This window comes from Rosa rugosa, chromosome 1 (assembly GCF_958449725.1).
Source record: "Rosa rugosa chromosome 1, drRosRugo1.1, whole genome shotgun sequence".
Lineage (NCBI taxonomy): Eukaryota > Viridiplantae > Streptophyta > Magnoliopsida > Rosales > Rosaceae > Rosa > Rosa rugosa.
Genome location: NC_084820.1, coordinates 72,598,304 through 72,621,806, shown reverse-complemented (window position 1 = coordinate 72,621,806; position 23,503 = coordinate 72,598,304). Strand labels below are relative to the sequence as shown.

General features: G+C 38.0%; 4 protein-coding genes across 5 annotated transcripts; 1 reads left to right on the top strand and 3 right to left on the bottom strand.

The window, feature by feature from the left end:
* The first annotated feature begins 2,998 nt into the window (after positions 1–2,998).
* LOC133734725 ((DL)-glycerol-3-phosphatase 1, mitochondrial-like) lies at positions 2,999–5,489 on the top strand. The gene is made up of 5 exons (XM_062162341.1): positions 2,999–3,046; positions 3,144–3,253; positions 4,028–4,134; positions 4,497–4,721; positions 5,101–5,489. The coding sequence occupies exons 1-5, from the start codon at positions 2,999–3,001 to the stop codon at positions 5,133–5,135; spliced, it is 525 nt and encodes a 174-aa protein (XP_062018325.1). The 3' UTR covers positions 5,136–5,489.
* Positions 5,490–6,367: 878 nt separating this feature from the next.
* Positions 6,368–7,899, bottom strand: LOC133707512 (NAC domain-containing protein 41-like). The gene is made up of 2 exons (XM_062133098.1): positions 7,359–7,899; positions 6,368–7,202 (listed from the first exon to the last, which is right to left on the bottom strand). Exons 1-2 carry the CDS (start codon positions 7,543–7,545, stop codon positions 6,661–6,663), a joined length of 729 nt encoding a protein of 242 aa, XP_061989082.1. The 5' UTR covers positions 7,546–7,899; the 3' UTR covers positions 6,368–6,660.
* Positions 7,900–9,622: 1,723 nt separating this feature from the next.
* Positions 9,623–12,152, bottom strand: LOC133726794 (glycerophosphodiester phosphodiesterase GDPD1, chloroplastic-like). Its single transcript, XM_062154418.1, has 7 exons — positions 11,962–12,152; positions 11,682–11,863; positions 11,161–11,220; positions 10,772–11,053; positions 10,583–10,678; positions 10,286–10,482; positions 9,623–10,184 (listed from the first exon to the last, which is right to left on the bottom strand). The coding sequence occupies exons 1-7, from the start codon at positions 12,056–12,058 to the stop codon at positions 9,944–9,946; spliced, it is 1,155 nt and encodes a 384-aa protein (XP_062010402.1). The 5' UTR covers positions 12,059–12,152; the 3' UTR covers positions 9,623–9,943.
* An 8,218-nt stretch (positions 12,153–20,370) lies between these two features.
* Positions 20,371–23,366, bottom strand: LOC133726792 (double-stranded RNA-binding protein 5). 2 transcript variants are annotated; one of them, XM_062154416.1, is made up of 5 exons: positions 23,230–23,366; positions 23,031–23,119; positions 22,581–22,873; positions 22,264–22,483; positions 20,372–22,156 (listed from the first exon to the last, which is right to left on the bottom strand). In XM_062154416.1, the coding sequence occupies exons 3-5, from the start codon at positions 22,824–22,826 to the stop codon at positions 21,159–21,161; spliced, it is 1,464 nt and encodes a 487-aa protein (XP_062010400.1). In that variant the 5' UTR covers positions 22,827–22,873; positions 23,031–23,119; positions 23,230–23,366; the 3' UTR covers positions 20,372–21,158. The 2 variants fall into 2 exon arrangements, with proteins under 2 accessions (XP_062010399.1, XP_062010400.1); XM_062154415.1 differs by having other exon boundaries at positions 20,371–22,156; positions 22,581–22,916; positions 23,031–23,364.
* Between the last annotated feature and the right edge of the window lie 137 nt (positions 23,367–23,503).

Here is a 23,503-nt window from a genome sequence, read left to right as displayed (position 1 = left end):
ATGTGAGTTAGAAATATATTTCACACTGATTAAGATATTAAAATATCATTTTGGACACACAAATATTGATGTAAATTTAATTATGCATGTTGATAAATAGTGGGGCCCACAATAAATATTTACACGGACCCAAAACCATGTGAATAAAGCATTAGCGCCCCCTCCGAAGACAACCGAAGAGTAATTGATGCGTGCACCGTAGGACTTAGGTAAAGCCTTTTATTGAGAAAGTCTATTCACACATATTTAAATATGCAGATAATTAGTGTTTTGGTAGGAGTGGATTGATCGAGTACTAATGATCGAGATTAGCTGCATGTACGGTAAAGTGGGAGAGGGTTTACTATTTAATGAGATTATTAGATGAAAAGCGGAGATTAGTACTCGGTCTATCCATGGATCGATCGAGTACTAGTAAGATTACGGTAGTTAGGGGCGGATTCATGTTAGGGCGAGGTTGTGCAATTGCCCAACCTCAGCTTTTCTGGATAGCCATAGATGAAGGTGAGCCATAGTTGCTGGGAACTTCTGCTCTTCAAAAGATGCTGAAGAAAAGGGTAAAATCTTTTTTTTTTTTTCTAGTTTAGAAGGGGCAGATTGCAAATAGAAAGAAAGGGACATGCTGGGCATTATAACTTTTTAAATGACTTGGCTGGGACGTTGGGTAGAAACTATCAGAAAAAATAAAATAAAATAACGTATGAAGACACACGTCCCTTTCCTCTTTCAATATTTCCGTAGGGCATGATATTCTTCTCTTTTGTTGCCCTAAACATGTAAGTACTTCGATTATATTGTATGAATGCAATATTACATCGACGTTTGTCTTTATATTTTGAGTATTTGGCCTTTCTATAGGGTTCAACTAACCCCTTGTTTATTATTTATTGTAATTTGAATCCCGCGACCTTTTAGATGGATTCAATTCTTTTCTTTTCTGGTCAATCATGCATTCAAGTTAATTTTCAGCAATATCGCAACTTATTTTGTTTAAAAAAAATAAAAAATAAAAACTAAAATCTATAATCCTTCTTCTTTTGAGTTACCTTTCGTGATAATTACTGTCTTGTATTCTCATAGATGATTAAAACTTATAATATTCGTTATATATTATAGATAAAATATTTATATATGATTTTGATTACCATCTATGAATTTTCGTTGAAATTTTTTTTTGTCTTAATTGTGCCCAATCTAACTAAAATTTTTGAATCCGCCACTGACGGTAGTGTGTGAGAACGAGGTATATATTCTTTTCTTCGGAAAGCCTGCACCTTAAATAAGAGTGCAAGCTTCAGGAAGACAAGCAGACCCGTTAAAAAAAGGGAACGAAAGCTACAACGAGAACGTACATAGAAAAGGAAAGAAAACAAATAGACCATGCACCTAATCCAATACAGAGGACAGGGCAAAGGAATGAACAAAAAGGAAACAAATTAAGATTAATTAGCAGAATAAGTGAGATTAATTAAGAAACAATGCCTGGTCTTCTGTCAATTGATCATCATCTCTAAGTGCTGGCTTGCATGTATGAGCGTATGTAGTACGTATAAGTACGTTTCATGCGTGCACGCTCATTCGGCTTTTGCAACTGATTTAGTGAAAAAAGGGGTTCTGTGCCAACTGGATACTTGAAAGTAGGATCTTATTCTTGATGCACCACTGCTCCGCCCCCATTTGTTCCCCAACACATTTCTAATTTTTAGTCCCGTTGTTGACAACGTTGATGTTCTTCCTTTGCTCTCATCTTTAGCCTCCGTTGCTAATTCACCGTTTGATCCCGGCTGTAGCACCAGCTGCTAGTTTATCAAGCAAACAATTACGTACACCCAGAGACGTGATTAGGGCATGCAACTTACATTCTATATTATGGTAAATGTGTAGGTATAAACAAGTTAATATATCTAGCTAGGTTACCTTGTCTCGTGTATTTGGAGTCGGAGATGACATTGCTGATTTGCAAATTTTCCTACTTGTTCCACGAGTATCAATATCATCACCTGCAGATTAAAATGCATCATCAACTTAATTCATTCCGATTACAAACCATGAGAAATCCTTTTTTTATGAGAACTAAAGGTTTCGCATGCATGAGGGTCAAATATCCTTAATGCAATTTAACGATATACATGGATTTTTCATTTGATCAATTATGTCATTCTTCCCAATATTATTTAGCCTAACCAGAAAACCAGAAGAACATTATGTTTTCTGGAAGCACTGAACTGAATTAGGGTTTTTCCAACCTTCCAATCCACTTTGCATGAAAATGCATGTTCATAAGCTGGCTAGCTATTAATTATTAATTAATCGACTCACCATCATTGTCCGGGCTGCTGTCGACCCCAAATCGAATTTCAGAGTCTGTGCAATATTCCCTAAAACTGGGGGAACGAGGATAGTTAAAGATGCTATCATCCCGCTGTTCATGACCATGTTTGTTGTTGTCGTTGTTGTCTGCATCCTCCTTACTTTTGGGTCGGTCTAATTTGATCCTCTCAATCTCTGGTCTTTCTAATCCCCGTGCCGGTGCCGGTGCGGGTGCGGGTGCCGATGACGGTGAAGGTGATGGTGAACTTTCTTTCTCCTTCACGCCGTCTACGGAATCAACCCCCTGCTGCGGCTGGGGCTTACTTTCAGAAGCGGGACTTTGGTCATCTGCACCCACATAATTCCGTCCAACCCTGGAAATGCCACAACCCATTTTGGCTATAATAACCTGCGGTTTCGGTCCAACTTGAACTTATATAGCCTCTATAGATGGAGGAGGAGAGACATGATCGAACAAGAACAGATCAGATCAGATCAGATCGATCAAAATGATGATAGATGGAGCAGGGCTACGTACTGGCACCTGGGACAGCGATCATTAGTCCGATCGACTGCCCAGAACCAGAACTAATGACTCTAGATTACGGTCTCAATCACGATCCTAATTCAAATTTTTAAATTTCTGAACAAGATAAGCAAATACAAAGCTAGCTAGCTAGAAATTGAAATGAAGGAACCAACGAGGTTTGCGGATGATATAATTAGCATTGCGCACGTATTCACAACACTAATTAGAGCCAACCCTTTTTTAGAGCCGTACGCTTTGCTAACTTCCTGTATTAATGGCCTTATTGTCTTAATTTGTAATTTAGATTCACTACGGAAATCTAGTCCGTGATATATACACTACTAGCAAAATAAGCATTTCACATGGATTTAACCCACACAGATTTTATAAAGTCACAGATATCAGTGTGAATTGGTAATATGTACAGAAAACCGTGTGAAATAAGTATAATTAGGCCCACAAAAGTTTATAAAATGACATGAACCACAAAACTCTGTGTGAAATAACATCAGATACAGACTTCCGTGTGAAAATTAAAATATTTTATTATCAACTCACACGGTTGTCCGTGTGAAGTTTAATTCACACATATTTCTGTATATATTAAATATTGGTTTATTAAAAAATCATTTTTTTTTGCGCTATATGAATTGTACAGGGACGATAATATGTTGATACATCTGTGTGAATCTTTTTCTCACACAGATATCTGTGATAAATGAAGATACAGACATCTGTGTGAGAAAAAGATTTTATCACAGATATCTGTGTGAGAAAAAGATACGCATACGGACTTCTGTATAAATCTTCAAATGTGTATCTCACACGGATATCAGTGAGAGTTTTTAATCTATCTCACACGGATTCAGTGGCAACAAATATACCAACCCTAATACCCCTTCAGCCTCTTTTTTAACTCTTCATACTTAATCCCAATTTACCCAAATCGAAGATAGGGTTCTGGGTGTGATGATGGTTGTTTCTCCTCTCTCTCTCTCTCTCTGCGACACGGCCGCACGGGCCATCTATTATCAGCCTTTCTCTGACTCCGAGTCGCCGGTGACGCCGTGACAATGGTGACATTGCTGATTGCTGCCTTGCTGGTAAGTCGAACTTCTGGGTTTATCGAATTTCTGGCTTTCATGAATCATGATTCTCACAAACTCTTTCTGGGTTTTCACTTTCCAGTCAAAGGCGCTGGCTCTTCACTCTTGGTTTGCTCGCTTTGACTCCTCTTCAAGCTGTCAAGCAACAAAGCAGAAGACTTGGTTCAATTTCTAGGTTCTTCAAGCTCAGTGAGACTCTGAATCTCTTGTTAAGTTGCTGGGCTTTGGTGTTTCTGATTTTTGGAGCTATTTGGCTATTTTGACTAGTATATAGAACCGTTGATTAGTATATAGAACCGTTATTTAAAAATCATATCTATTGCTAACATTGTATTTCAGATTTTCAATTGGTCTTGGTTTCCGATTATTGTGTGGATCAAGTTTAGTTCAATATGTCTTTTCTGTTTTATGTGTATTTTGGAATTTTTTGCTCTTAATTGATTTCTCCTATAGACATTTTATTGTTTTTTTTTTAGTTTGCTCGATGCCTTGGTTCATGTCCAGATTCTAGGAAATAAATTGATGGTTTGATATGATTTTTGCTGTCTCAGACACAGAGAAGTTCTATACTGAAGTCCAGGAAATTATACTTGCTAGGTACAATAAAACTTTTGATTGGGCTTTGAAAGCAAAAATGATGGGAAAGAAAGCAATAGAAGCTGCTCGGGTCTTTGTTGAAGACACTGGACTTAGTGACTCTCTTACTGCTGAGGACTTTCTGGTTGAAAGAGAGGCAATGTTGCAGAAATTGTTTCCATCAAGCGAGCTGATGCCAGGTACCATTAGTATATGCAAATAGAGATATTAGCACACTTATGCCCTTTTAATTGTGTACTATTATAATGAACCTTTGGTTATGTATCTCCTTTGAAATAATGATATTCGGCAGTTTTGGATGGGACTTGATTAATTGAATCGCTCTTTTTGGCCTTTGTGAATGGGAATATAATCAATTGACAGGTTGTAATTGTATACTTGTATGCTCAAATTAATTATGCTCTGTTGTAAATTTGGTTTCCGAAGATCGCTTCACCAGTGCAATTGTATGACTTACATAGCTTGCGTTAACATTGACACTTTGGGGTGGATTGCCTTAGCTACATTTTGAGCATAATCACTGCAGCCTTGTTGATTCGGAATATAAATTTGTGGTAGTCCTGAGAGTTTGTGTGCAGGAAACTTGGAAGTGAGCTGATATTTTTCCAAGTAGACTTGCTCTGCTTTTGGCTGCAGAGAATTGTCCCTTATATTAATGAGCTTACGGAAGCCCAATAAGAGGGACAGCGACAGCGACGAGGTCGAGATCAAGATCGGCACGACGTCGATTTGGCATAGGTTCCTCTTTATTTTCTCTAAGAAAGACAAGTTTATAGAGGGAATTTGTTTCAGATAATTGGAGTAAATTGATCAATATATGGTTGAGATTTTTTGTTTCTAGTATTAATTTCTGATGGAAATGACATTTAGGTAGTTGTGGGTACAATATTGATTGGGTTGTGAATTATGTTACTGTTTGGATTCTGATTAATGGAATTGTATATTAAAAAAAAATTAATAGTAATAATTTAGCACCAATTTTTTTTTTTGAATATCACCACTTTTACACACTGAAATCTGTGTGAGTTGGGAAATATTTCACACTAATTAGGATATCAAATTATCATTTACAATATTGGAAAACAAGTGAGACCCACGATAAATATTCACACGGACTCTCAAAACTGTGTGAATAGAGCATTAGCGCCCCCTCCGAAGGCAACCGAAAAACAATCCGTAGTTGCACTGTAGGTAAAGCCCTTTACACACTAACATCCGTGTGAAATGGTAGTATTTCACACAGATTTAAATATGTGTGAGTTGCCCGTTTTGCTAGTAGTGATATATGTCAGCAATATAGATTGATTATCGAAGATCATTGACTTCGATTTCCATCAACTTCCGAAACAAATTTGTTAGGTAGTACCCATTTATGGGGTACAAATTACCAGTGAACAAAGCCCATCAGTGTCTCTAGGGCTACGATAACCATTCCAGCCATTCCCCCCTCTTATCACTCTTTTGGGCCTCTGATATTAAATTAAATGTATTCTAAAAAAAAAAAAAAAAAAAATTAAATAATATTAAACCTCCCAATTAGGCTGGGTTCCAAACCCCGTTTCAAAAAAAAAAAAAAAAAGATTTTAAATTAAATGTGGTAAATGATTTTTTTTTTTTTTTTTTTGGTTTTTTGAGAAAAAAGAAGAAGAGTGGCAAATGTTCGAGCTAGCAGCTAGCACATGCTATCAAATTAATGAGAGTAAGACGTTATTATAGTACATCAAAAAGTCACCCGACATTTGCCCCTTTCTAATTTAAGATCATCTTTTGCCTGAAAATCTAAGCCCCATTTGATAAAAGAACAGAAAGAAACTGCCAAAAGTTACGGATGACCAATAGAGAGAGAAATTGTTAATTATGAAACCAACTGGTATTTTGGATTTGCTCCAAGAACACAATCTAACTCAAATAATTAGCATGGCGATCCGGTCAATTTAATTTAACTTAAGACTAGATGCCTAAGAAGCCTTTGAGGACACCGTGTGATTGCCAAAAAAAAAAAAACTAAAGGCTAGATGCATGAATACTGAAAAGCCTTTTTTTTGCTAGCTCTTTCCCATTAACTAAAGTTGTTTTCCTTCTGATCATCATCATCCATCATGAGCTAGCTCATCCTAACTAATAACATTTGGAAAAGACCTCCTGATCGTCAGTAGTGATTTCACTCGAACATGAATTGGAAGGCTTGGGAAGATAGCCTGATCCTGTAATATCCAAAGTTGAGGTCCGACCTCTTTTCTTGCTCGGAGGCTTTCTCCTCTTCTGAAATACACTACAGAGAATCCAGCTGTTTCCTAACACCTCAGAACCGAGAAGGTTATATTCATGCAAGAACCATCGAGGGCTACTACTGAGGCTTCCATATTGATGTTGGTAGTGGTAGTGGCCGTGATGGTGCTTAGTCTTCTTCTTCCTGTGGCTGCCGCAGAAAACCAAGGTTTTCCTCAACCCAAGGACAGCTAATTGAGCTTGGCTGCAGCTGTTTTGATGATCAGAATGAGTAGTAGCAACAATTTGCTTCTCTTTCCCAATAGACCTCCAAAAACCACAACCAGCAGCAGCAGCAGCCCTCTTATAGTTACTGCGGTTGTTCTTGTTCTTACTTTTTTCATCATTATATTCACTATTGTAGAAGAAGTACCTCTTTTGCATAGTCTCGCCTGCAGAATGCACACAGATATCTAATTGATCAAATGTCTCTTTTATTTATGATCTTCAAGCACTTAATTTCCTCCAAATTCAAACTTGATTTCTCATACTAATTTGCTTAATTAATTTGAATGAATGCCCAGAACCAAAGCTAAATAATTAACTACCTGGAGGCATTGGCAGGTGGGAGGGATGATCAAAGTAGTAGTTGTTGTTATAGTCGGGAATGATGGAAACCGGCAGTGGGAGGCCATGGACCTTTCTCCTCAAGTAGTGAACCACAAGCTCCTCATCCGTAGGGTCAAACCGGTAGCCAACTGGCAGCATCTGCACTCCTCCTCCTCCTCCGTTCATCACAAACTTGACTACTATTTTCTCTGGTTATTAGCTAGCTAGCTAGCTTAACCGAAGCTAGGAGAAGGAACAAAGTGAACCCATTTAGGTAGCTACATAATGAGGTAGCTAGCTGGGGAAGCACAAAGCATACATGGAAGCAATTCCAACTCCACCGATCCGATCCTATTCTTCTTATGACTGGGAAGTTGGAACTCCTTCCTTGCCTATAGAAATGCAAATGCAAATGGCATTTGCTTTAATTTTACTTGGTTTGACGGTCTTTGCATATTTTGGCAACCGTGTAGTACCACTACTAGTGATGCAGCTGGACTTAGAATAAGGCCAAAATTGAAAGTCCAATTAATCTTGCTTTTGGTACCCTAGTCTCTGCTGCTATAGGACTAGTGGGCTCTTTCTTTTTATGCATGTGTATGCTTAATTTGTGGTTCCTTCAAATTCATATTCATTAATGAATTCCAATTAGCATGGGGTTAAGATTGACAGAGAGTTCAGACTACAGGCTCTCTCTGGTTGAAGTTGAAACTTAATTTGAACAAGACTTGGCTTACAAAAAAGAACAGACTTTGATGAACACCATACATCTATGTGCGTGTTCGGGAGAGAAACACATCGATTTCGTCCATTATTTCTAAATTCAATTTGGTCCCTTAAAACTTGAAAGAAACAAAACATAATAAAATACGTTCTTCCATAGATCTTAGTCTGGTCTCTCTCTTGGAGCTGGCATGGTACGTGCTTTGAGATTCGCTATCATCGTGGATGCCCATAATTTTATGTTTCCACATTATCATCATTTGACCCAAAAAAAAAAATAATAATAAAAAATTATCATCATAGATCTGGCTCTTTTTTATTATTAATTTTAGAAACATGAAATAATTGACTTTGTTATCTTTAAACTGCGTAATTAGTTAATTAAATTGTGTTTAGCTCAATTCCGACCTACGTTAACTGCTGGCATTGGCCGGCCCAATCTTGTTGATCTAGAGATATGTTAGTCCAAAGTTATTTACGTACTGGCCCAATCAACCCTGGTTGTTCTTCTTTTCCTTGCTAACATGCAAGTAACAAAAGATCCATACAGGATTATTCACGTACTTGCCACTGGCCGGCTTTAATTCCCTCAAATTCGGCAATTCGTGAAGCTGTGGTTCATGATTTTTCTGGTTTTCTGCCGAGAGTACCTATCATCTCCTACTCTTGACCAAACACGACAGCGGCATATTACAATTATTCCCTAAATTAACACAATTTCTAGTCTTTCAGATATTTAAAGAAAAAATATGTTTCTGCTTAGTCTTGCTTTGTTGCAGACTTGTTGGCAAATTATGGTACTACTTCTACATCCTTGGTTTGGTGGGATTTGACTCCTCCAATCATACTATCATCATGTAATACTGACCGTTTAGGTCTTCCACAGTATCGCATTCGCTAGTTTGTTTATTGTGTATTCGATATTTTTACTGGAGAGATTTTGGCTTAGTCCCCCTCTCCTTGTATCTCTTTTAACTTTTTTAAATAAATTTTGAGGCGTTATAGTGGTTCATTGCCTCTCTTATCCCTCTATTCAGCCAAAAAACAAAATGGTACGTCACATAATCGAATTGAGACAATCTCAATTATCCAACGCATTCAAAATCCATTCATTCCATAATTGGAAAGTCAAGCTGCTCTACGAAAACTGAAATCCAAACACTGAAGTGACTCAACTCGGTCAATTAATAACCCTTCTTACGCCTATTTTATCAAACACCTTACATGCAATACAATTACAAATGTACCATAAAAGATCACTCGCATAGTGTTAGTACTCTTTCTTATAGATTGTAACCACCATTCCACCACCAAAAAAGAAAGAGAAAAAACCACCACCAGGCCAGTGGCAAGTGCGTGAATAAAAACGTAGTTAGAAGAACAATAGGACATTGAAACGAAAAAAGAGGAGCAGGCGAATCAGGAGGAAGTCATGGAAGGCTGCCTGGGCAAACCCGTGATCACACAATGAACCACTTCTACCTTCCAGCTACGAATCAGATACTAATTCAAGCTAAATAAATTTCTTGCTCATCAAGAATGGGCAAACAATTATTCTTGCATGATGTTAACAATTAATTAATAGACCTCTAATAGTCCTTATCTAGGAGAGGTGGCAAGTAAACTCACATCCCGATCAACTAAACAAGAACAATAGACTGAAAACAGAACAAGCATATATAGCTCCTCTGAACTAACATAATTTTTGACAAGCTAGCAGGTAAACTCTTCCTCAATGACCAATTTCTATGTACAAGTACAACAATGCATATACGATGCTGCCGCAATTAAGCTGGCTGCACGTCTTGATTGATGCCCACTAAAAGTGTAGAAAAATCTCAAACGAAAGTGGCATGGACTTTCAGAGTTGTATCAATTCTGGAATGAGCTTCAACAGAAAGGAAAGCTCCCTCTGCGAGAACTCCGGCTTTGATTTCAATTGCATCTTCCCGTCCCCTTCCAACAAATCATCCCCGTCTTCTTCCGTGGCCGCCGATGGCTTTATCATATCACACACTGCTTCTGTGATCTCTTGCACAAAATCCACAATCACTCCCTCAATTCCCATTAGGTGTTGCATGTACACTGCTTCGGCAACATTACTGCAATTGAAATATACAACATTAGCATCAATCATTCTAACTCAAGACCATACAGGCAATGCAAACAACAAAGACATATCAAATTCACAAGGGTCACTTACTTTAGTTTGCCATAGGTTAGAAGTGAGAGCTTGGACTCCTTGATCTTGGTTACCGCCCCAGGATTTCGGAAAACACCTTTCACCTCCGATACAATACCTTCCAAACCACCCTCTAAGCACACCTTTATTGCTTCATCCAAAGAATTCCTTCTCACATCACAGTAAATCTCATTCCCACCATTTGTCAAGAAAAAGACCTGCCATCATCATCATCATCATCAATTCATTAGCCTAAGTAAGACAGACTACGAATTGCTTGTAGCTTTATTTAAAAGTACTTGTTGGAAAAGTGCTTACAGGGTAGGTGTTCTGCAGCTTCTTAACAAGGACCGCTGCATCTGGTTGGAATGACGAGAATACAATAGGCCTATCTTTGGCGTACTCAAACACAACCTATATATCCCACAAATATTGGATTCAATTAGTACTCAAATTAAAGGGGTTCAGTTCGAATTATAATTAAAGGCTTCAAAATTGTAAACCTACTTTCAAGATGGATTGAAGGACACGGACGAGATAGTCCTCCTGGTAAACAATGTAGTCGTCGAATTTGATCTCAATGTTGAAGCCAACAGAAGGTTCGACCTTCTCAAAAACTTCTTGGAGGGTACAGAGGGAATCATCTTTTTCAACCTCCCATCTTACAATTTGACCGTCTTTGTTTTTCCTTAACAAAGTCTTTCCATCCTTTCCTGCCTCTCTTTGTGGACCATAATTTAGGAACTCCGTCAAACATAATTCAGGTATTCTCTTCTCAAACACAGTACCCTGAAATCCAACCAAAATATTTAAATTTTCAGCTCCAAATTCTTTCCATATACGAAAAAAGAAATGTCAATTACAATACCAGAATTGATAAGAGTTATTCAGTTTACCTGATCTTCGGTGAGGATGAAGTCGTCGTGGAAAATGACAGGGCAGCCATCTTTGGTTACCTACAAAAAGCCACCATATTCACTTTCCTGTTTCATTTTTTTTTTCTTTTTGGCTTCATTCTCATTCACCTCCATACTCCAAATTTTTAACCCAAATTTCAAAACTTTACCAAAGATCCCCAATCAAAATCAAAGAAAAGGAGAGATAATCAGTAGCCATTCGAACTCAAAACAGAATCATGAAACAGAGGACTTGGATAACCTTAAGTTCTTAAACCCAGCTCAGAAGACTAGAATCACACACCAAAAATAGGAAGAGCAGCTCAATTTACTGAAATACCCTAAAAACTGATATATGCCCAGATTCAACGCTGACCACATCAAAATTCAAACCGGGCATATGCCGACAAAATAAAAAGCCGTACGCGGCAGACGGACGGTGTTTCGACCAGTTTTATGTAATACAGAAGCAGCAAAAACCCCACCGCTTAAGATAATGAAAATTCAAAAAGCAAGCTCACCTGAACGTCAAATTCGACAAAATCAAGAGGGTATTTGGCAGCAGTGTTGAACGACATGATGGAGTTTTCCTTAATGGCTCTCATTCTCCGATCAGACGACTGTAAAGCGTTCATTCCATTCCCTCTGTGTCCGATCACTAGAAACTTAGGTATTCTCGATGCCACCCGACCAAATTCCACACCTACACATATCAAACCAAAATAAAAATCAGGAATTGAACAGTAAATTTTGATAGTACGTACGGTATAAAGATTTTAGCCTTACTGCTAAGACACGTACCTTTGGAGAAGCGGGTGGAGTAAAGCTGAAGAGAGGCATTTTCCGGGACCTGATCGAGGTTAGGGACGTCGGAGACATGGACAGCCTTAAGAGCCATAGTATCTTCTTTTTTTTTTTTTTTTTTTTTGAAGACGGGAAAATAAAAAAGGACGAGAATACCTCAAGGACCTTGGTGGTGTTGTTTTTGTTGAAATCCAAGAGTGTTGTGGAGGGCTATTTATATTTCTCAAGGACATGGGCGAGTCCCGCCAAACGGAACGGGATCTGTCCTCAGTATATTCGCTATGCCTACTCCATTATGCTCTGAATATTCCATTATTCCTCAACACGTTAAATCTTAACGGAGGAGCTTACCTTGGCATCACCTTGAAATTAAATTAAACTAAACGTTTCTAAATTTTCTTCCTTTCTTTCGGTGTTTTATTTCGGTCAACTATTGTAATTTTCTGGCACGATCATAACATTTCCACGTGTTCCGGAACCGAAAATTAATCCGCGAAGCATCTGGCACGCGCGTTCGGGGAAGGTTTCTTCTTTTTCTTCCATCACTTTCTGGAAGTTGAAGATGAATGGAATATCCAATATCCAGCGGAATATTAGGTTTCAAGAAAAACCGCTCTTTTTTTTTTTTTTTTTTTTGACAACATCTTCTTTTCTTTCCTTGAATAATAACAAAAAGGGGTTTAAATATTAGAATTTGTGTCAGCGCCAGGTATGATCGGATAAGGCCACGTGGCTTGTTGCGAAAGTGTCGGGTTTCGGCCTTCGGTGTCATTCTTAATTGTGTATGGTTTTCTCGGTCAATGGCATTGGAATATTCCGGGTCATTACCGACCAAAAAAAAAAAAAAAATTACCTCTTTCATTAGTTTCCGTTTTTTGGCTCTCTGTTATCGTGGTTCAAGGGAATTTAGACGACGATCTTGTTGTATTAAGGGTCCTGTCGGACATGAACTAACTTGATCAACAAAATAGTAATGGGAGATTGGGGACCAATCCAAAACAGAAAACAGTGAAAGAGAAAGGACCAAAACTGAAGGAGGCAAATTGGTCCTGGAATCATAATTGCTGTAGGCTATATTAGTTGGCTTTGGTACATAATGTTGAGTACGTGCATAGATGGAGTGCAGTATGCAGATCAGCCACTAACATTTAAAATTCAAATTTTGTAACAGCTAAGCTAGAGAGGAAGTAATATAAACGAGGATAATGGTGAAGGTGATGTGTAACCACGGCAGGCTTATCTGTCTCTATATCAATATATAATAAATTAATAATCCACCGCGTATTGTTTGTTTCTATAATTTTTGGTCCGGCCTGCAACATATTGTTGGTGCCATAAATCCCCTCAATCCATCTACAACTCATTTTTTTTTTTTCCCAATAGTTTTAATTTGGTTAAGGCCACTTCACCGGGGCTAGCTATCTGGTTCAATGATTTGTTCACGGATAATATTTCTGTACGTGCACCAAGTGGCGACAACTATACTACAATGGGATGCAACAACTGATGCATGGTATTAGTCAGATCTGGTTTGAAACTCTGAAAGGGACCTTAGCTATCTCTGCTAGCTGGACCAGCTAGCTACCTTCCGTCCTGTGTACCTCAAATTCAAAAATTTTACAATGTCGTATTTCGTATTATATCGGTGTTGACGATACGTGGTATATATCGGATTGCAAGTTGAGTAATTAAAAACATAGTCGACTAGAAATGAATTCTAATCCTTTCCACAATTAACTATTGTGAAATGACGCGCGCAACAAAGAATTGAAAGAAAGATCGACTGTACGTAAGCTCTACGGCGGCTTTGGCAGCCGAATCGCATTTGCATTAGTGTAGCAGTGGATGGAAATGGGTGACTACTTTAGCAAAGTGTTGATGCATATATATCGCTAGCTATTGGTTGCCATGCATTCACATTAAGCTAGTTGCAAGTATACAAAAGTGGCTCGTCACTAAAGCAACTAATTAACCAATTGACGATCGATTATGCGTTTGTGGAATTAATTAGATGGACAAATAAGACCGATGTCTTGCATGAAACAGCAGTACTATACTGTTATAAAACCTGTACGTAGAGGACTATACATCATCATGCATGAACTAGCTCTCCACTAATTTCGATTTGATTAACTTGTCTTTATAAGATTCGATCTGTCATATTCATATGTCAAATCTAATGGCCACTGAAGTAGGATATATATCCCCTATGGTTTCATCCTAATTTTGCTGAAAAAGCCTCATGTTCGACGATCACAATCGAGATAAGGTTGATTGGCCACAGAAGCTTCTTCCATGTTCTTGATACTTTGGTAGGCAAAATAGGATCGCCCACCGCGCTTCCTTAATTATGTGCTAGATTACTCGATATTCTGTTCCTTTTGCATGTCTTTTGGGTATCCTTGCTAGCTTCGATTGGGTTGGGCCTTTGATTTGTGTTTTAAGGAGAATCTATTCCATCAGACTAGTGGGTGTTGGGGACAAAGCTCTACATTCACTTCATAACTGGGCCCACCAGGACCTGCTAGATTGCATGACAAGAATCCATCCTTTGCTATTTTTATTATTGTGAGAGGTTTTTGCCGACAAAGATTTCGTTTGTAAAGGTGTGTTCATTTGTATATGTTTTCCATGAACCACAACTTGATGACAATGAAATATTGATCAACAAAGACGAGTCCGTTTATATTATATATATTCTTTTTTATGGAAGGCTTTTACCCAAAAATACTTTATTAGCACAGCCATGTACCTTTTTATTTTATTTCTTGATAGATAATGAATTTTTGTTGGCAAAAGTGTCCATTATTTCTATGAGCGGCTTATTTTTTTATTAAAGATTTTTAACGACGAACACTTCATCAATAAAGGTGTCTTTCTTCTGTAGTGGAATGCTTTTGCAGACAAATGTTTTGTTAGCATAACTATGTCCTTTTTTTTTTTAAGTAAAGGCTTTTAACATCAACATTTCATCAGCAAATGTGTATAATTGGTCGGGCAAAAATGAATTCCTTTTTACTTTACTTTACTTTTTTTTTTTTTTTTGTGAAAGGATGAAATCTTTCTTAAATCAAACCCAAAATCGGGTGCCAATATATTCATCTAAAGCCATAATAGGCCTTACATACCATTCCGCTACACTATACAGACAGACAAGAAGATATTAGTAGTATCCACAGTGATACATAGTGTTGGTACATGTTTTTCACTTGGTATATTGGCATTCCCATACAAAATGATACAGTGATTTAAAAGTGTGAAGGGAAAATATCTTTTGGGTTTATTGTCTATTTATTTAGAAAAAGATATTCCCTTAGGTGTCAAAACGTGTTTCCTTGTAATCCTAAGTGATCTAGGATTTGATATCTTTTTTGGTCAATCTTTAATCAAGTGATTCTTTCCTAATAGGAGTCTAATTAGGGTTGGCGTTGCTTCCTCATATATAGCATGAAAAACACACGGTGAAGGCACCCAAGTGACGCAAGAATTATTTGGAGAGTCTTGCTTGAGATTGTGCTTTTATAAGAGATCTAAACACTTGTTCCTTGTTTAAGTGTTATAGGTCATTTGTTCATGTGCATGGAGTCGCTTGAGATCTGAAGAGTTTCTGTGAAGCAAGAAGAGTGATAGTCGAAGAACAATCAAGTGAAGAAGGAGTTCAAGATTGAAGACAGACTTCGTATTAGTTTTGTCTATTCATTGTAACCGCGCTAGTGCTATTTGAAGTTGTAAAGAACATATCCTTCATCATAAATTAATTGTTCTTTTTTGGGTTCTCAAGAGTAAGAGCCCCGTAGTGTTTTTAATCTCATATTTGAGGTTTTCACTGCGTAACCAAAATCTGGTGTTCTGTTTGTTAATTTTGGTTTCTGCTGCCCAGTAAGGATTGATCCATAGCTTGCAATCTTCGTTTTCCAGAAAACACATTCTGTCCTTGTATTTTCACATAGAAATAGAACCACTCATTAGACATTCATGTACGTAGACATAGCGGGAATTCTCCTTTGGTACTACTCCAGAGGTTCTAGAGATACATAGAGCGCGCACAAAATGCTTAGCTTCCTAATACAAGGAACTTATTGTAATTAGACAAACTAAAAAACATAGAGTTTGGGCCCAGAGCAAAAGAACCCTAGCCCAAATAATCAGTTCAAAGGATCTCCAAGCCCAGCAAAACCAGATTTGGCCCATGCCTAGTTATCATCACCTCCACACTATAATCGAATGTCACCATAGCTTCAGCGCAGCCTGACCACGCCTTAATGACGTGCGCAGCCGCACACCATGCCACCATGACCCGAGCCGCCTCGATCCCCTCTGTCGCAACCTTCGCCATCACGAAAACATAATCATACAACTCGAACCATGCCGCCATTGATGCATCACCTCCACGACCAATATCCCTGGCGTCTTAGGAAGCAAACCCGACTCTGGATAGCCCAACCACAACGTTTTAGTGATCTCTCATCAAAATTCACCGCCAAAACCCCTCTACCAAGACTTTGAGCTGCCTCAACAAATAATCCCCTGTCCAGCAGCCAGCCACGTACACACGTTAGAGAGGCCAGAGGACAGCCCATAAGCGGGACAAGATCGATCGTACCAAATTTGAAGACCCGACCTTTGGTTGCTGCAGAAGCTTAGGGTTTAAAGTTAGGATTAAGGCAAATCCAAGCATATATCGAAGACCTGAAATGATTTTTATTTAATTTACTTCTTTATGAGAGGCTGTCTTGTTTATATTTAAAAATTTGGGAAAAAGTTACAAACAATACCCCAACTTAAAGTCATTCTACACTTTGGTATCTCATCTTCTAAATATATCATTTTGGTATCTCAACTTATTACTTATGCATAACATTCATACACACCGTTAATAACACCATCAACTCAAGTGTCATGTAGCTTTCTGCCGGGAGTGGATCCTCTCCTGAGCTTCTTTCCCTCCTAACCTACTTGAGTTTTTCACTAGATTTCGACATGTGGCTATAATGAATCTAATGGTCTACAATGTTAATATTTCTTTTTTTATTTTGTTTTTCTGTCCCCTATTCTTCTCTTCCTTCACGTGCGTCTCTCTCTCTCTCTCTCTCCAGTTCTTCTTCTTTTTCACTCGGTTCTTCTTCTTCTATATGAATAACCATACACAGTATCAGTATGGCTTGGCTTGTGTTTGATTTGGAGGGACTGAGGAGCAAGACCAATGACAAGAAGTCAAGAACAACCTCCAATAAACACCACAAAAGCATGACCAAGAAATTTTTGAAATCCAAAGCCCGCTGTGGATGACTCATGGGTCTTCTTCTGCTGCGGTTCTGCCTACTCTCTCTCTCCATCTCAGTTTTCTTAATTTTCCAGGTCTCTATCGAAAATGCTTCGTTCTCCTTAGCTGACTTCAATTCCTCTCCTCTCACAATGGTTTTGATATTTTAAGGTCCAGCAATCTTTCATGTTTGAAATTCATAATTTAGGGATGGGTGTTCCATTAATTCTCTCAGATAGACGGAATCAGCCACACCCATCAATCAATTTGGCCTTCTTTCAAAACTTGAATGATCGCTAGTGAAGGAAACGAAGAACAAATCAATCTGATTTGTCATGGTTCTCAATAGAGCATTGACATCTACTGATTTGGATTAATGGTCTTTATTCAAATGTTGGGGTTTATCACTCCTCAAATAATCTATAAACCTCTAACGAGTTTTATTTTTTCAAAAAAAAAAAAAAAAAAAAATTGGTCAAGTTGCAGATTAAGAGTGGCTATTTGTTCATTCTCTGTGTGTGTATTTGCGATGATTTGGGGAGTGATCTTAATCATTATGATGAGATTTCATCCATTATTGGTATTAATTGGCAAACTCTTTTGCATCATCATATTGCCAACCTTATTTTCTTGGTTTGAATCATATTGCCAACCTGATCGGCAGAGAATGAGAAAGAACAGCAGAAAGAAAAGAAAAGGAGAAGGGGTCAGAGTTACAGAGGAAAAGAATAATATATTAGGAAAAAGACAAGACTCAAAAGAGATGGAAACCATCTTCGAAGAGATTGAAACATATCAAATGAGTTGTGGACCATTAGATTTGCTATTGCCACGTGTCTCAATCTCTTTAAAAACTTAGGAAGCTCAGGTCAAAAAGAAGCTCAGGAGAGGATCCTCTCCCTTTGCCATGGGCATTTTCATCAATTTATGTTTTTCCACCAAAAATATCATGGGAGAGGATCTAAAATTCCTTTCTTTTTGCTGAAAATAAAATTTGTCATCAAGAAAAATATTATATTTGGGTTTATGGAAGATCAATTTAAGTTATTGTACTGAAAATTTTGACTTATTGCTATGATCCCAGGAAACAGAATAATTAAAATGAGGAGGTGAGATATTTATCGTTTTTCAGCCTGCTAATCCACGAATAAAGAGTGACCTGGATGAGATCAGATTGTCTGCTAGTTTTATTAATTGTTGATTCTACATCATCTTATTTTAGCTCTTCAAGTGTAATTTGTTGGGTAGATAATAGTTTTCTTTCAAGTTTTGGGCTTTCAGCCTTTCCCCTTTTAATTGAAGAACTTTTTAGACAAAAAAGAAAAAATGGTTGTTCAATTCATTATGCCTAATCAATTTCAATACCAATCATAGCAGATTGTCTGGTAGAGTTGTAGAAGTTGCTAGAAACTTTTAGGGTATATGGTTGTTGTAGTTAGTTGTTTACTCTTTTAATATAGATCCATGGTTGTTTGGTTTCTTCAGAAATGAACAAGGATGCAGCAAGTGTTTTTAATGTGTTTTTTTTTTTTTTTTGTTTTTGTTTTTTATAATAAAAAGTAAATATGAATTAGCAGAGTGAGTTTTTGTTAAGTGGCAAATACCATGAAATTTTCAGTGAGAAGACATAAATGGACGAAAATATCAATGACAGAAAGCTACATGACACTTGAGTTAACGGCGTGTATGAATGTTATGCATGAGTAATAAGTTGAGATACCAAAGTGATATATCTTAGGGGTGGGCGCGGTGCAGTTCCGCTCGGTTTGAGGCCCAAACCGCAACCAAACCGTTTTTTTTTGTTGGGCTATATATGAAACCGCAACCGCATTACAAAAGGGCTAGACCGATTATTTCGATTACACCATTTTTCGGTGCGGTGCGGGTCGGTTTCGGTGTGGATCGATTTATTTATTTCAACTAAAAAGGGAGGCCCAAAGTCAGGCTTATTTTTATCTAACAATTTCAGTAAGGCATAAACAAATTTTCAATGCATTTAGAGTCCACACAAATCGGCAAATGTCACCCAAATATCAAGCAACTAGTAGAAAGACCATATTTGAACACTTAACAAACTCACACACACGAACACAAATATATATATATATATATATATATATATATATATATATATCAATTATCAAGCAAACATAGCAACTTATTACAAACTGAAAACCTAAACAAAAAAGGATTTCTTATATATTAAAAACCAACAGTTCCATCAATTGAGAGATAATAAATGAACAAATAAATAAATAAATAAAATATAATTATAATAAATTCGGTGCGGGTCGGTTTAAATTGGACGGTTTATGACCTGAAACCGCAACCGAACAACTTTTTTCGGTGCGGTTCGGGTCGGTAACCGCATTTTCGGTACAAACTGCCCACCCCTAATATATCTAGAAGATGAGGTACTAAATTGTAGATTGACTTTAAATTGAGGTACTATTTGTGATATTTTCTCTAAAAACTTTGAGACTGATTGGGAGCTATAGAGTGAAGTATAGACCAAGTTCTCTTCGGGCCTCAGGCCCGACTCTAAAGCCCATATATAAATTCATCAAACTTGCTGCTTATTTTTGCATTATAAGGAAGCACCCTTGACGCGCAGTCCCACAGTCCAACATCTATCTATTGGGTACACTTGCAACTCTTGTTGCATCAGCTAGGGTTTGGGTGCCGGCAATTTTCAGGGCCCCAATATTACCATTGTCACTTCACTTGGCAATAGTTTCTTGGATCGATTGCAGCTCCACATCCTTTAGAATCTTTAGGCCTATTCTTGGACGGCAACATTTCTTCCAAAAGGAGTAGTTGGTGGATCAACGAAATGCTTAAGCCCAAAGTTAATATTTGAGTCCTACACCAAATTATTTTCCTAGAGGCCCGCACAAGAGAATTTGGCCATAGAGCACACAGGTCACGTAGTTCGTATTGAAAAGGAGAGTAACATTTCAAGAAAAATTATAAAAATTATACAGTACATTAATATATCAATACATCAAGTAGACTAGATTTGATATTAAAGTCTTAATAGCCTACTTCTCTATGAGTTAGTTTATCCCTGTATACACTAAGTCTTAATTTGACTTAGTGTATCTATACAATAGACCAACCCAACATTTCATAGCAAGTGAATAAGAGAAAGAGAGTGAGTGTGTGATGGACTGATGGGTATTGTTTTTTTTTTTTTTTTTGGAAGAAACTGATGGGTATTGTTCATTAAAAGGAATGCATGGGATGAATGGAAGAAGAAGAAGCAAAAGGGCATGAATAGGGTAGGCAAGAGTCTCAAGAGGAGAAGAAGAGGGAGGAGAGTGGGACTAGTACTGGGGAGTAGGGACTGTGGCCGGGGGAGCATTAAATGGGGAAGGCAGAAGCATTAAATGGTTTTCTGAAGGTAAAAATTAATTGCTTGCGTTAATCGCTACAATTGTCTGATGGCCCTTTCTCTTATTCCTCTTTCAGAATTCAGACTGCCTGCCTTCAATTCATTCATTGCTTCCATCTGCCCTCTGACTCACTCTCTTTAATTTCTCTCTTATCTTCTGCAACCTACTCTCTTCCACATCTCATTAATGCCTCTCTCTCTGACTCTCAGATTCCCTCATCCTCTCGATCTCCGTCTTCACAGTAATTAATTCAGTACCAGAGTAAGAGAAGCAGCTTAGCTAGGTGAAAATTATACATCATACAAGAGCTTTTACAAAATTCCACCATGATATCATCGATTATTGGAGATGCATGACAACAAAGACAAACTGTAAATTATCTACTAATTGTTCAACTCGCTCATCACAACTCCGCCAGCTCGATCAGTTGCATTCACTTGAGTTTGCTACGTACGTACTGATTACTTAATAGGCAAGTGAAAACTTAACTTTGTGCTGCTGGAAATGATGGTGGTTGCGTCGAGGTTCATGTAGAATCACTCTCTTAATTTCAGGACTGCTACTGCTGCTGGTTGTGAACTAGTACTAGCACTAGTACCAGGACTGGGACTGGTACTACAAGTTTCTTTCATTCTTGGTAATATTGGTAATGGTGGTGGGTTTGATGGAGTTACTACTAAGGGCCTCACTGCTACAGATGGTGCTGCACAAACAGGAATCACCGATCTGATATGAACTGCTGGGGCAACCCTATGACTGTAAGGATTGAACCCTTGAGTGTACATGCTTCTTCTGCCCAGGAGGGAACTTGAACTTGAACTTGCACTTGCACTAGTAGTTGGTGCCGTAACTGGATTTGGGGACATTGGAAATTGCCTGATGTGTGCAACACTGGAACCAAATACAGGACTCCTTGGATTTGAAAAATAATTACTAGGGCTACGACTATGACCTTCCTTTTCAGTATTGGGCATCTTACTGATCAAGCTATCTGACTTTGTACCAAGCCATTCTTCCTCATCCTTTTGGTGGTCTTCCAATGGAGGTGGAACAACCTGTGATCTACCACTACCCCTCATTTGGACAGGAATAGGCCTATTATAACTGGAATTGTAGTAGGAGGAATTGTTTGATTTGTTGAGTGTAACTATTGGTGGCAAAATCTTGGACTCCTTTCGCGGTGGCGGTGGAGGGAGAAGAGACGCAAAGCTGCTTTGTTTCTGTGAATTACTTGAAACTCGAGGAACCAAATCCGTTAACAGATCATCTATGAGCCTCCAATGCTGTAGGTTCTGTACTAGAGAGTTTGTGGAGGTGGAGGCATTGTTGTCCCTATAACTATGACTATGATTATGAGCACCCCTCACAGTTCTTCTCCTTGCTTGAGTTTGATGATCTGGTCTCCTCCTCAACTGTCTGCTATGGTCTTCTTTGTTTGAGAGTCTAAAATTTGAGAGCAGCCTTGTCACAACTGCTTGCTCCTGCTGTTCTTGATCACCACTACTCTCTCCTTCTTTGTTTGTCACCAGTGAGACTGACCCCAAATTTGCAGCCAATAATATTTTAAGTTTCTAGATAGGTTTCTAAGAGTGTATATGAGAAATAATAATAAGAGAATATATCAATCTATTATATACGTACTTCTTTTCAAAGCAGACCAGGCAGCAATTGCTGCATTCTTTTCAGCTTGCTTCTTGGTCTTTGCTGCCTCCCCATTAAAATTCATGCCAGCAAGCTCTACACTACAAGTGAAAGTTGGGACATGCCCTGGCCCTGATCTCACAATAGTGTATACAGGCAGCTTCAGCCCAGCTCTGCGAGCAGTTTCTTGAAGCAGGTTTTTGTATATTCCAGTTTCATCCTTCATCATATATACACATAATTCAAATTCAGTCCTCAACTAACAAAATCAAAACCAGAATGGTAGCTAGAGAGACATAGAGGTATGTGATACTTACAAGAACTCTTGCAGTTAAAGACCTTGAAGGGCCTCTAGTGGAAAGAACATTGACGGCTACTTCAGCAGCAGAATGCTCTGCTTGTCTCAGTGTGGTGCAGTAGTTTGGGCTGTCGAAGATCTCACCGTTGAAGTTAACAGAAGCTTTGAATCTTGGTGCATGATTTGGTCCTTCTATGATGCAAGAATATGAAGGCAGGTTGAAACAGCTTCTCTGTGCAAGCTCCTGCAGCTGGTTCTTATACATATCGGTTTTCAAATACAATCGCAGCACCCAATTATATCATCAAATATCTACATGATCAGCAAGAAAGGAATCCATTCATGTCCATCATTACTAAAAGAAAATGAAAACACATCATTCAACTTTTGAAATGACGAACTCTAGCTCTCTCTCTCTCAACCACTCAAAACCAAGAAACATAAAGAAGAATTTACCAAGGAAACTCACCTTAATTAGTATCACCAGATTTCTAACTGCTAGCAATTTACATTGGCCAAGAAACTTAGAATAGATTCTTGGGAGGGAGACTTGTCTCTCTGGAAGAAAGCAAAAGCATCTAATAGTTAATAATGAGTGAGTTAATACTTGTGTCTGTGAGGAGTTGGAGAAGAACAGAGAAAGGAAAAGAAAAATTGAAGATGCCAACCCAACTAACTAACTAGCTCAAGTGAAGATGCCAAGACTCAAGATGAAAGCTTTAATTACTCTTGTTGGATTTCTCCTCTCATTTGTCTATTTTATTAATAGTTCCACTTGGTTTCTTACACCCTGGTATCTCTTCTGTTTAGATTTTAATCAAGTTCGGAAAGAGGATTGTGTACTGTTTTTAACCGAATCAAATCTTTCCCATTACAGCTTTGAAAGGTCTGAGCAGACTGAGCCCAAGACTAGAATTTTTTTTTTTGTTTTTGTTTTTTTTG

Bases quoted from the DNA above. Each gene is read 5' to 3' on its own strand.
- LOC133734725 (XM_062162341.1), top strand. From the start codon at position 2,999: ATGAAGGAACCAACGAGGTTTGCGGATGATATAATTAGCATTGCGCAC. The intron at 3,047-3,143 runs GTATTCACAACA...TTTGTAATTTAG, and splicing joins ATATAATTAGCATTGCGCAC to ATTCACTACGGAAATCTAGT. The intron at 4,135-4,496 runs GTGAGACTCTGA...TTGCTGTCTCAG, and splicing joins TTCTAGGTTCTTCAAGCTCA to ACACAGAGAAGTTCTATACT.
- LOC133707512 (XM_062133098.1), bottom strand. From the start codon at position 7,545: ATGAACGGAGGAGGAGGAGGAGTGCAGATGCTGCCAGTTGGCTACCGG. The intron at 7,203-7,358 runs GTAGTTAATTAT...TGCATTCTGCAG, and splicing joins CCACCTGCCAATGCCTCCAG to GCGAGACTATGCAAAAGAGG.
- LOC133726794 (XM_062154418.1), bottom strand. From the start codon at position 12,058: ATGGCTCTTAAGGCTGTCCATGTCTCCGACGTCCCTAACCTCGATCAG. The intron at 10,679-10,771 runs GTAGGTTTACAA...TGGGATATATAG, and splicing joins TCCTTCAATCCATCTTGAAA to GTTGTGTTTGAGTACGCCAA. The intron at 10,185-10,285 runs GTAAGTGACCCT...TTTCAATTGCAG, and splicing joins CTAACCTATGGCAAACTAAA to TAATGTTGCCGAAGCAGTGT.
- LOC133726792 (XM_062154416.1), bottom strand. From the start codon at position 22,826: ATGTATAAGAACCAGCTGCAGGAGCTTGCACAGAGAAGCTGTTTCAAC. The intron at 22,484-22,580 runs GTAAGTATCACA...TATATGATGAAG, and splicing joins CTTTAACTGCAAGAGTTCTT to GATGAAACTGGAATATACAA. The intron at 22,157-22,263 runs GTACGTATATAA...ATTTGGGGTCAG, and splicing joins CTGGTCTGCTTTGAAAAGAA to TCTCACTGGTGACAAACAAA.